The sequence below is a fragment of the Larus michahellis genome, chromosome 1, assembly GCF_964199755.1.
Source record: "Larus michahellis chromosome 1, bLarMic1.1, whole genome shotgun sequence".
NCBI classification, from domain to species: Eukaryota; Metazoa; Chordata; class Aves; order Charadriiformes; family Laridae; genus Larus; species Larus michahellis.
This window is the reverse complement of record NC_133896.1, coordinates 204,593,694-204,606,512: the sequence shown is the minus strand read 5'-3', so window position 1 is coordinate 204,606,512 and position 12,819 is coordinate 204,593,694. Positions and strand designations below refer to the sequence as shown.

The 12,819-nt window shown below is 39.0% G+C and overlaps 1 protein-coding gene across 4 annotated transcripts in view; it reads left to right on the top strand.

Moving 5' to 3' along the window:
* Positions 1 to 12,819, top strand: part of ATM (ATM serine/threonine kinase) — an 80,009-nt gene that overhangs the window by 19,553 nt on the left and 47,637 nt on the right. For all 4 annotated transcript variants that reach the window (XM_074570119.1, XM_074570091.1, XM_074570101.1 and 1 more), the window contains exons 12-23: positions 180 to 275; positions 3,999 to 4,224; positions 5,460 to 5,591; positions 6,341 to 6,466; positions 6,588 to 6,677; positions 7,753 to 7,924; positions 9,110 to 9,309; positions 9,846 to 9,928; positions 10,037 to 10,192; positions 10,662 to 10,737; positions 10,874 to 11,004; positions 12,328 to 12,448. In XM_074570119.1, the coding sequence (XP_074426220.1) occupies positions 180 to 275; positions 3,999 to 4,224; positions 5,460 to 5,591; positions 6,341 to 6,466; positions 6,588 to 6,677; positions 7,753 to 7,924; positions 9,110 to 9,309; positions 9,846 to 9,928; positions 10,037 to 10,192; positions 10,662 to 10,737; positions 10,874 to 11,004; positions 12,328 to 12,448 (1,609 nt within the window). The remainder of the gene's footprint in view (positions 1 to 179; positions 276 to 3,998; positions 4,225 to 5,459; positions 5,592 to 6,340; positions 6,467 to 6,587; positions 6,678 to 7,752; positions 7,925 to 9,109; positions 9,310 to 9,845; positions 9,929 to 10,036; positions 10,193 to 10,661; positions 10,738 to 10,873; positions 11,005 to 12,327; positions 12,449 to 12,819) is intronic.

Sequence of the window (12,819 nt, the reverse complement as noted above, 5' to 3'; positions counted from 1 at the left end):
ATAATAGTTATCTGTCCATAGTATAGCAGATATATGAAGTATGTGTTAGAAATCTTAAGTGAAAACTTAAGCTTCTTTGAAGCCACACTGTGAATTTGGTTAACGTTTGGGTGCCCTGCAGGAATCCCAAGAGCTTGTCCGATTACAGGATATTACAAAACAATTTTCTTTTTTTACAGTGATTTTCCTCACCTAATATTACAAAAAATTCTTGTGAGCCTTACAATGAAGAACTGTAGAGCTGCCATGAGTTTTTTCCAAAATGATGCTAAATGGTATGTTTTTAAATCAATCATTATGATTTAAATCAATCGATAAATCAGCTTCTTATATTTGTCATTTTAGCATGAAATGAGATAATGAAATGCATAATTCCTCAAGCTCTTTTGCATCTTTCTGTACAACATCTTTCAGACCCCATGAAAATAATGCTGCTTTTGCAATTTGTTAAGATGCTTTAAGCAGAGGTTAATATAGCCTCTTGCTCACAGAGTCAAAACTTCAGATATTGAATAAAATACCTTACAAGGAATGCGTGCATCATCTCTCTTCAGCAATACAGCTAAATATTTATCTCCTTAACCATAAGTACATTAGGCATTTTTAACTCATTACAATTATGTTTTCTGAATAATTTGTAACTTTATACAAATATGTATGATTTTTAACGTTACCTTCCGTTCTAAAGGAAGCACATATCCTAAGAGTTTTCCTGAAAATAGATGCTGAGTAGAAAGTTGGCTAGTTGCTTACCTTCCATATGTCCTCCACCTGTATTTGTGGCCCCAGCCACATATCACTTGAGTCTATCGGAGACACTCTGTGAATGCTGTTGCATCTTTCACTAATGCATATGTTCAAGCTCTTGGACTGTATCCAGTTTCCTCTTAGTTAATCTAAAAGGTGTATAACTTATACTGATGGAAGATAAGACTCTCCTACCTAGAAGTTAAAAATACTAGCTTCAGGGGTTTTGTGAATTTTCTTCTCCAATTGTGTAAAGTAGGTTGAGGTCAGCCGTCTTAACGTATGATGTGTGTGCAGGCTTCATTTTTGCTTCCATTTTCTTCAGACAGATCTAAAATGATAGTATCCACTCCACAACAAAAGTCACGTTAGAAATTAAAGATCAACTAGGCTTAGGAAGCACAAAAAGATAGAATCATAGAATAGTTTGGGCTGGAAGGGACCTTTAAAGGTCATCTAGTCCAAGCCCCCTGCAATGAGCAGGGACATCTTCAACTAAATCAGGTCACTCAGAGCCCCATCCAACATGACCTTGAATGTTTCCAGGGATGGAGCGCGTAACACCTCTCTGGGCAGCCTGTGCCAGTGTTTCACCATGCTCATTGTAAAAAATGTCCTCCTTACATCTAATTAAATAAACATTAAGTACTGAAAGGCCACAGTAAGGTGTCCCCAGAGCCTTCTCTTCTCTAGGCTGAATAACCCAAACTCTCTCAGCCTGTCCTCCTCAGAGGTGCTCCAGCCCTCTGGCCATTTTTGTGGTGCCCTCCTCTGGAACCACTCCAGCAGGTTCATGTCTTGCCTGGGCTCTAGAGCTGAACACTCCTGGTGGGGTCTCAAGAGCAGAGTAGAGAGGCAGAATCATCTCCCTTAACCTGCTGGCCATGCTTCTTTTGAAGCCCTGGATATGGTTGGCTGCCTGGGCTGCCAGCGCACATTGTTGGCGCAAGTCCAGCTTTTCATCCACCATTACCCCCAGGTGCTTCTCGGCAGGGCTGCTCTCAGTCCCTTTATCCCCCAGCCTGTGTTGATACTGGGTGTTGCCCTGAACCAGATGCAGGACCCTGCACTTCGCCTTTTTGAACCCCACAAGGTTCACATGGGCCCACTTCTTGAGCTTGTCCAGGTCGCTCTGGATGGCATCCTGTCCCTCAGGTGTGTCAACCACACCGCTCAGTTTGGTGTCATCTGTAAACTTGCGGAAGGTGCACTCGGTCCCACTGTCCATGTCATTGATGAAGATATTGAACAGTACTGGTCCCGGTGTGGGCCCCTGAGGGGACACCATTTGTCACCTGTCTCCATCTGGACATGGAGCCATTGACCCACTACCCTCTGGACGTGACCATCCAACCAATTGCTCATCCACCAAACAGTCTGCCCATCAAACCCATATCTCCAATTTAGAGAGCAGGATGTTGTGGGGAACCATGTCAAAGGCCTTACAGAAGTCTGGCTAGATGACATCCATAGCCCTTCCGTTGTCCACTGATGTAGTCATTCTATCACAGAAGGCCACTAGGTTGTTCAGGCAAGATTTGCACTTGGTGAAGCCATAGTGGCTCCCTGTCCTCCGTGTGCCTTAGCATAGCTTCTGGGAGGATCTGTTCCATGATCTTCCCAGGCACAGAGGTGACGCTGACAGTTCAGTAGTTCCCAGGGCCCTCCTTTCTATGCTTTTTAAAAATGGGTGCGATGTTTCCCTTTTTCCAGTCACCAGGGACTTCTCCCGACTGCCATGACTTTTCAAATCTCATGGAGGGTTGCTTGGCAACTGCATCAGCCAGTTCTCTCAGGACTCTGGCATGCATCTTGTCAGGTCCCATGGACTTCTGTATGTTCAGGTTTCTCAGGTGGTCATGAACCCGATCTTCTCTTACAGTGGGAAGGACTTTGCTACCGCAGTCCCTGGCTTGCCATCCATCCACTCCAGAGGTGTGGGAAGAGAGGTTGCCAGTGAAGATTGAGGCAGAAAAGTTGTTGAGTGCCTCAGCCTTCTCCTCGTCCATTGTTACCAGTTTGCCAGTCTTGCTCATCAGGGGAAATATGTTTTCTTTGACCTTCCTTTTCTGGTGGACGTACCTGTAGAAGCCCTTCTTGTTATTCTTGCCAGCCCTTGCAAGTTCAGCTCCAGCTGTGCCTTGGTCTTCCTGATCCCATCCCTACACAAATGGGCAGCATCCCTGTAGTCTTCCCACGATACCTGTCCCTGCTGCCACTGCCTGTGTATTTCCTTCTTGCCTTTTAGTTTGACCACCAGTTCACAGGTCAGCCATGTCAGTCTCTTCCCTTACTTTCCTGATTTCTTACACCTTGGGACCAAGAGCTGTTGTGCTCTATGGAAAGCATCCTTCAAGATCTGCCAGCTCTGTTCTGCTCCTTTGTCCCTGAGGGCAGTTTCCCAGGGGGTCCTATTGACTAACTCCTTGAAGAGCTAGAATTTTGCTTTCCTAAAATTCAGAATCCTGACTTTACTCTTCCCCTGACCCATGTCCCTCAGGACTGTGAACTCCACCAGTGCATGATTAGTGCAGCCCAGGCTGCCTCCAATCTTGATGTCACCGATTAGCTCACTTGTGTTGGTGACCAGCAGATCCAGTATCACATCCTCTCTGGTGGGGCTGTCTGTTACCTGCCTTAAGAAGTTATTCTCAGTGCACTCCAGGAGTCTCCTGGATTGCCTACAGCTTCCCATGATGCTTTTCCAGCAGATGTCAGGGTGGCTGAAGGCCCCCAGCAGGAGAGAGCCTGCAAGCGCAATGCCTCCTGTAGCTGGAGTATGAAAGCTTCATCAATAGGCTCCCCTTGATCAGGCGCCCTGTAGTAGACACCAACCAAACGGCTCCCTTTGTTGCCTCCGTTTCTAATTCTTACCCACAAGCTTTCAACCTGCTGGCTGTTCTTCAGAGACAGCTCTTCACACTATCCATTTCTTGATGTAGACGGCAATGCCTCCACCCCTTCTTCCTCGCCTGTCCCTTTTGAACGGCCTGTAGCCATGCATAGCCACACTCCAGTCATGGGATTCGTCCCACCCAGTTTCAGTAATGGCAACTAGGTCGTAGCTTTCTATCATCAAGGCTTCCAGCTCTTCCTGTTTGTTGATATTTTATAGATATCTATAGATAATTTAGATAATAGAGATAGTATTTTATTTTGCTATTGTTTAATTCTTGCATTTAAATAACAGTTTTAAAGACTTGTAAGTCGTATACTGGCTGCTAAAGTAAAAATGATGTCTCTTCTTCAAGTGTGCAACACTTGCAAGGGAAAGAAGAAAACAATTTTTCTGATGTTGAAGAGCTGTATCTGCAGACAACATTTGATGAAATGGATATTTTCACTAACTTTGCAGTAAATGTTGCAGATAAAAATGCGACTGGTTCAAGACTTGCCATCAACCAAAATCTTAGGGAAACACTGGAGTACTGTCTTTTAGCAATGTCAGAAAAGCTTATAAGCAGCTATACTCCTAAGGTAAGTTAGAAATTACTGTTACATCCTTATGTTTGTGCTCCCAAGCAATATATTTTCAAGGCAAAATACATAGATTTTTCATTCCTTTTGCTGCTAAAAATGACCTGCAAGCATTTTAGAAGCGATATTCATTAATACAAAATAGAGAAGTCTCTATTTCTTTACATCTTGGCAAAATATCCATCGTTTTCATAAATATGTGGGAATAGTAGAAGCTGTGTAGAAATGGAAGTATGTGCAAAGTTGCCACATAAACCACTTTACCCTGCTTTTTGTGATGTTGGTTTCAACTTCTATGCCCCTGTAACGCTTTAAGCTCTTGCCAGTTTTCAGCCAAGATAGCCTTGGGCATAGAGGTCTCAAATAGTTTGGTTTTGTAAAAAGAGACAGCTGTGTAAAGGAGTAATTGTAAAGAAAGCTGCAAATACAGGCTGTATTAATGAGCACAGCCAGTGCTCAAGGGAACTGATAGTCGTCTTCTACGCAATGCCTTTAGATGGCATCTGAAATACTGCATCCAGTTTTGGGCCTCCCAGTACAAGACAAACATTTAGTGCATTCACTGAGATGGCGGGGGCTCCAGCACTTGACCTGTGAGGAGACACAGAGGAAACTGGGCTTGTTCAGCCTGGAGCAGAGGTGGCTTTGGAGGGACTAACAGGCTTTAAGGGAGCCTGCCAGTGCCTATAAACTTGTCTGTAAGACAGAGCCAGGCTCTCCACAGTGGTGTGTTGCAGGAAGATGAGAAACAGAGTCAAGAGAAGTTCCCACTGGATACAAGGAGAGTTTTATCTACGTGAGGACACTCAGGCAGTGGCCCAGGTTGCCCTGCCTGAGAGGTTGTGCACTCTTCATCCTTGGAGGTTTTCACTGGGTCAAACCTTGAATAACCTGTTCTGACCTTAGAGCTGACTCTGCTTGGGAGCAAGAGGTTGGACCAGAGTGCTGTCTAAGTATTGCTATGGTGGAATCTAAAGGAGAGGGAGAATTCAAAGTATTGTGAAGGAAGAAAGCGTAAGGGCAATGGGACATGGAGAGAATAATAACATGGAGAGCCAAAAGGACACGTTAGGGAGCTGAAGCAACTGTAGTGCAAAACATTAGGATGCGAATCTTCATTAATTTTGGTGAAATCTGTATATAAAAGTGTTTAAAAAAGACTTCGAAGAATTCTGTATGTTGGTGAAAAGGTTTAACAATAAGCCACTGGTATTTATACTGTGTATTTGATTTAGTCTAAGGTGGTTGCTGCAGAACACCTTGTCCGATGTGTCGGTCTCTTGATTGGTGTTCTTGGTTGCTATTGCTACACTGGTGTATTTAAAGAAGAGGATGCCTGTAAATCAAAGTTGTTCCAGACTGCTAAGGTAAGCAGCAATGTGTTTGGGAGCTATTAAAAATGAAATAAACCATTAAATATAAAATATATTTTTTTCTATCCATATTTTGACACATATCGTGACACATTTTCAGAGCATTTCTACTGGTTTCTGCTTAAAAAAAGGCAGTTGAGAGAGGTTTAAATATGTTACTGCTGCTGAAAGAGAAGACTCACTAGAATTCTGTCAGTACACCAACACATCAGTTTTGTGTGAAGATTATTCTGAATATTGATACATTTCTGAGTCACCCCTTTAAAAAAAAGAAAATATCGTGGACATGTGGACAAAGGACTACTTAAAGGATAACGAGTGCTTTCATTTATAGCTCTTTCATGCAAGAATTTCCTAAGATCATTTGATGGCTACGAGTGTTATTATTACTACTACTACTGCTACTACTATCTGAGGCAGTTTCTTGATTAAATATGGAAACACAAAACTTACACATTATGGACAGATGTTGTATTTTTCTTTTGTGATGAAAATAACAATCTTTCAGGCAGGTCTAGGCCATCTTTTTGTAGATTCTGGATCAGAATAAGTGAAATAAAAATCAAAGAAAAGAAGTCCAAACTCACTAATGCATGCTATAAATGTCAAAGCTGTATGAATGAGAATGTGTGAATGAGTATGAATGAGAATCCTGTCCTTTTGTGTCTGTGTGTGTGCCGTGTATGTGCCAATGTATAAATGAATTTGATTGAGGTGTTTTAACTGTGCTGTATTTTTACTAGTCTCTCATTCATTATGCTGGAGAAGGCATTTCGCAGTCTAAAAACAAACTAAATGAAGATGCCCAGATCAACTCACTGAGGACTTTGATAATGCAGTGTACAAAATGTTTATGCAATTGTACCAAGGTAAAGTTTATAAAGTAGTTTATATTTCTGTCTTCATTAATGAGATCACAAAGTTGAATATCATACATACAGTACCTGAAAAAAACGAATTAACCTATCTGTGGATCTTGCTTTCTTACAGAACAGTGCTAATAAGATGCTGTCTAATATATTCCTGCATTTGTTAACATCAAAATTTATGAATGATCTTGTAGATATTTGTAAAAATCTGGTAAGTACATTCTGTCTGCGTCTAAATGCAATGCTCTTCAATTAGAGGAATATTTTTACAGTATAATAATATGGAGGCAAACCAAATGACATACTTATTATTGAAAAAATAAATCAAAATATATTGAGTTTTGTAGAGAATTCCTAACTGGAAACATTTCTGTTTAGCACTTGAACACAGGTGTAGGAGAAAAATGAGAGTAAATGGATAACAGTTGATCAAGGTTAGCATGCCAGCTCACATTAAAAACCAAATTATGTTATTTTTTGAAATTTTTTTAATACTATATTAGAGTAAAAGTATACAGAGATTTTATGCCACAGAAAGAATTTCTTTAACACGACATGTATCTTTAATGCACTTGTAAAGTTTTTAAAGCTTCTTTTTATTTTGTAGTTTGATGGACCTGTGTGCCTTAAAACACTTTAAAGGTATTTATTATCTAGATATTAAATCTTCTAACTGTAAATAACTTTCTCACTGACAAAAGTGATAAGGTGGCACACCACTGTGTTTAGCACAAGTCTTAAAGCCTCTCTTTTTGGCACATTGTTCTGTAGTCAGGCCTAGGTAGGGAAAAAATCCTTTGTTTTTTTTAGGTGAGGAGAAGCTGAGAGTCTTACCTTCTGTTAACTTGTCATCTGGTAGGGAAAGTAGTAATTAGTGTGCCCTCAAAAAGGTCATATGCCTTCCTTTCATTTTTCTGTAATTATGAGGCATAGTGAGAAGTTCATGAGTCTTGTAGAGAATTGGTTCTGTTTTGCCTCAAACCAGGACAGTATTTGAAAAACAATTCTCTACAAGACTCACAAATGTCCTTGGCACCATCTAAAACAAGGAGACTGGTATCTGCCTTAGGAAGCTTGTGTCCTAAAGAGAATAGTTCACATCAAACCACTCACCTGTGTAAAAGACATTTATTGCAAAGGATGAAAGTCGTCAATTCAATGTAGCCCTTTTTGTCTTCATCCGTTCCAGTTCACTGGGAAACTGTGGTGTCTTTGCTTGTGTTATGCCTGTGGTGTTTCTCCTGTCCTTAAAAGCCAGCTTTAAAAGGATGTGGTGTTTTTGTCAGATGACATTTACTGGAAAAACAGCTGAACTGGGAGAAGCGGATCTAATGGGGAATGACCCTGAGGAGAGTATAATGGAAGCAGATAACCAGGTGTCTGATGATCTATTTGATGATCATTCAGTGACTGACATCAGTGATACAAACGAATCCAGTGAGATGCAAAATGTAACAGGTTAGTCTTCTCTCTGTCCAAAACTATTTGTAAAAGCTTGTTTTTACAGATTGGTCTTTGTTTGCAAAATAAAAAATTGCACTGCTTTATTAATAGTTGAAGCAGATAATGGTTGAACCAAGTACTTTCTAAACAATAATAATTCTTCTGTACCTCATTAGTGTTTTAAAGATGTTAATGAAGTGTTCTAGCTCATTTGGAAAGAAGTTTATTTTTTATTTTGTGAATAGTAAAATGCAAGCAGAGAAGGTAGCTAACTTGTTCGAAGTCAGGCAGAAGTTTTGGCAAAGAGGAGACTAGAAAGTGTGTCTGTAGGATACCAGTGTCTGTCGTTACAGACTCTGCTTCATTTTCTTGAAAGTGGTACTGTTTAACTTTTCTCCTTTTCCTGATCAGTAATTCTTGACAAGGTCACCTTTCTTAGATCTCTGGACCTGCAGAGGAACAGGAGAATGAGTCTGTCTGTTTTTTCTTGTTAGGAGCTACAAGTACTGATGTTCTCTTTTGTTTTAAATTCTTTCTTAAAGTGGTGTGTATCTTAGTTTTTAATCAGGGCTATGTCTTCTGTTTATTATTGAATGAGAAGTAAATCAGGGTGTTACATTAATGCCACTAACAGCAGCTAGTCTGTTTTCCCCGTCGTATTGAGTAAGTGTCTTAAGAAGTATCTTCTCCAACCATCTGATAAGTAATTCTAATAAATAAAGTTTGCAACTGCAGAAAGTTACAAGAGTTCTAAGTGTGACAGGAAAATGACATTTGTAACTATTTCACTTAGGTTATAATTGACAATTCAGTGAGGATATTAATATAGTAGTAATTGTCATCATTTCACTGTTGGGGAAGCTTTGAATCCATGGTTTAAAATACATCCTATGTTATAGTTAACATCACAAAAGAACACAGCTACAGATGATTCCACTGAGTTCATTGTAACCTTGATGGAGAAATCAGCCATATGTATGGGCACAAAAAATTAAAAGCCTCTGTTCTAGAGAGGGCCTTTGTAGAAGTCGGAAACGCTCAAGAAACTGTTACTGATACAGTAACTGCTCAATAACAAATAAAGTTGCTAGTACTCTGTCTGTTCTGAGAACTTAAATTAGTTTTGTGAATACCTAAAATGTTATCAACTTCTTTATTGTCCTCGGAGAAGCATTTCTTACATGAAGATCTTATTTTCAGGTGCTTTGAGCCCATTAGCTGAAGAACAGTTGACAAAGCAGGATTTACTTCTCCTTGAAATTCTGAGGTTCTTGTGTATTTGTGTAACTACAGTCCAAATTCAGACAGTGAGCTTCCGAGCCTCTGATATACGGAGGAAGCTGTTAATGCTTACTGATGGCAGTGTCTTTGATGGTGCTAAGCCATTGCATCTGCACATGGTGAGTGTCAGCTTTTTTCAAGCAGCCCCATCTCTGTATTTGTACTGTTTTTAAATCTGTATATTCTTGTCAATCGTATATTCTTAATCTTTCACTTGTTATCGGTCCCCTGAGAAGACGTTAAAATGGCTACTTTTAGTGTTTTGAAGTGTGCTGTGGTCAGGGGAAAGAGCAGTTAGAATTTGTAAGACAGAAAATAGAGAGTTGAGAAGTATAAACATCTTGCCTTTATCATTAATTACTTGTTAAATAGCTAGAACAGGTTAAATAGCTGTAGTAGAATAGGATCTGTGTTTTTAGTTTACAAAGGGAATGTTTTTGACTGCCAAAACTAAAAATTTCATGAGCCATATTACTGTGTGACAGTCTTTGCATGAAAAGACGATCAGTCTAACATGTAAGAGTTGATGATAGGTGTCCTTGCTGCATGATTTTATGTCAGAGTTACTGAAAGTGTTTTGTAGTTTTTCTTTTTGTCTACTTATTTTCTTAAGTATTATTTTCCATTTTGGTTCTTTTTTTTGTTTATTTGCCAGTACTTGGTCCTTTTGAAGGAGCTCCCTACTGAAGAACACCTCTTGCCTGAAGACGATATTCACATGCTTCTTAAGCCTCTTCCGTAAGAGAGAAACTGTTCAGCATGTATTGGAGCTCTTTTAGTTCAACAGCTAGAGGATTTGGGGGCTCTTTAATGTTTCAAGATATTTTCTCTTTATTTCTTTCACAGTGATGTGTGTTCTTTGTACCGTCGAGATCAAGAAGTTTGTAAAGTAATTCTAAATAATTTGCTTCCAATAGCAATAGGGTTGGCCCAGTCCAATCCACATGCTGAAGAGACAAGGGATGCTCGAGGACAATTTTTGACAGTTGTTGAAGCCTTTTGGTATGTTTTGTGTGTTTAATGCAGAAGTCTGTTGGGCATAACATTTTTAACTTTGCTGTCAGTGTGAAGACTGTAGTGCTGTTTGTGTCTTGTTATTGGTATCCTATGATATCTTTATCCAACATTTAACTTCCCAGATTTTCTGTGTCATGTCCTTTCCGACCTAGATAATTCTATGATTCTATGAAGCAAAGAATCATATGGTCTGTAAGATAGTATTAGAACAATAAGTGCTACACTGTTATATGTTAACAGAGACTGATTATACTCTGAATTGCATCAGTAATTATGAAAAGTGGTAACTTCAGCAACCAAAGACTAATATTGTTTACAATTTTAGATTACCAATAAAAACGTCAAATCCTCCCAAACAAAAGAATGAACTGTGAGCAGCAGAAACTAACTAGTTAGGCTTTTTTCTCAAAATTGTTGGCAACTTTTTCCTTTATTCGAATCTTCCTTATTTTAGGCATTTAGCTCAAGGAGGGAAATGCACAGCACCAGTAAGAGTGGCCCTTTTAAACTGCATGAAAGCCCTGCTTGAGGTAATCCTAGATCTTTTGACATCCATTAGAATGTTAAGTATATACTTAAAATGAGTACTTAATACTGTATCTAAAGATCTTTTGCGTACATCAGTATCTTCTGTATATTTTAAACCACAATATTAATTTTGTTCAGGCTGATCCTCATTGCAAGTGGGCGATCCTTAAAGTGAAAAATGAAGATCTACCTGTGAGTGATACTTTCCCACATTTTCTCGCAGATAGTCACCATCAAGTTCGCATTCTCGCTGCAAAGTCGATTACCAGGTGATAATGTAGATCTTTTTTCTGTTTATAGGAATAATGCTTAATTTCACTTAACTGGGTGTTACTTCTGCTACTGTATAGCTGCCCTTTTCAGTACTTCTGAGGCCTTAATCTTAACAGAATAGAAAAGCCTATGGAGTTACTTTGGTTAAGGTGTTCAAACTTCGCCTGTGTTTCAATTATTCTGTGATGTGAGATAGAGAGATATATATATAGAGAGAGATATAGATATCAAAAACTATACATGATAGCAAATTTTGCACTAAATTTATTATGCAAAACTTGAACAGGAAGTAGTTGTTTATCCTCTAGAAATAGTTTAGGTTCATTGTGTAGCATGAAAACTTTTTCAAAGGATCTTGTGTTTTGAATACTGTGTATCGTTCTTTCTCCATGCATCAAAAAGGACGTAATTGAGCTGGAATAGGAGTAGGGGAGGGATGTTGGAAAGTATGATACGCTTTATGTACAACTATTCATTGGATAAACTGGAGCCCTTCAGCACAAAAAGAGTTGAATTACAGAAGGTATAACATAACTCTACAAAATCTGGAACTGACCAAAGTGAAGATTGGCAGTCTTTTCCAGTTTAAAGAGTAGGGGACATCAAGCAAAGCTAACAGGTTCAGGATTCTAAGAAAATAGGGTTTACTTCTTACAACATTCAGTTATCCTGAGTATTATCCTACTTTCTTCAACTGGCTGGAGGTTTACAGGGATTCAAAAAGTAATACATTCACGAAAGAGGAAATCATTGAAGGATATTAAATATGGTCACCGCTTCTAACGTATGATCTGACTAGGTCACCTGTGGTCAAATATTATAATACATTCAAGGAATTATGTATACAAAGCAAGCATAAGGTGATCTTTCTTAGGTATCTGCTAATAATCACTTAGAAATGTGATGGTCCCATTTTTGTTACAAAGAGTAAAGTGGGTTGAGCCTTTATCTACAAAAAATAAATTCTTTGAGAAACTCTTTTTTACATATACATCTGTTCAATAAATATGTTCTCAAAGTACTTCATGACATGAAATGTTCCAGTATGACGGAAAACTGAAGTTTGGCTTCCTGCACTGGCAGAGGTTGGGAAACTTTTATGTTTTCAGGCTATTCTCTGCCATTTCAGACCAACAGATTCTCTTAGTGTTATTGATAACGTTTGAGGGAGAGGAAGGAAAGACTGCTGTACAAGAAAGTTAGGAAGAAAATAATGATACTCAGAAGATCAGAATCACGTTGTTTGATATGCACAATATGCAGTAATTTTGTAGACTGAATGTTATGCTAATAATTATCTTACCTTTTTTTTTTTGAAGTTTGTTTCAGGATGTGAAAAAGAGAGATTCTTCTGGAATGTCAAAACCTCTTCCCTTGAAGCTCCAGCAAAAGGCTTTTGAGAACGTTTATCTCAGGGTTCAGGAAGGAATGAGAAATCTGGTACCAACATCTAGTCATTAGTTTTGCCTGGTTTTCATTTTATGAATAAAATGACTTTTAAAATGATCATGTTTAATTTTCTGAGAACATTAATTCTTCTGGACTTCTGATAATCTGAGGCGGTGAACCAAGGTGGTAGTTCGGAAGTTCCTTACACATCTTGTCAGCCACTGTTTTGCCCACATTAGAAGTTTGTAAACTTTTTCACTGTATGTTGCCAGCTGCTCTTCTGTATCATACCATTTGTTGTTGTGGGTTTCAGTATGGTAACGCTTAGGAATCAAAGAAAAATGGAGCCTTGATATTGTAGACAACATATAAATGGTGAATAAGAGGCAATGTAAATTCAAATTATGTGTTTATGTAATATG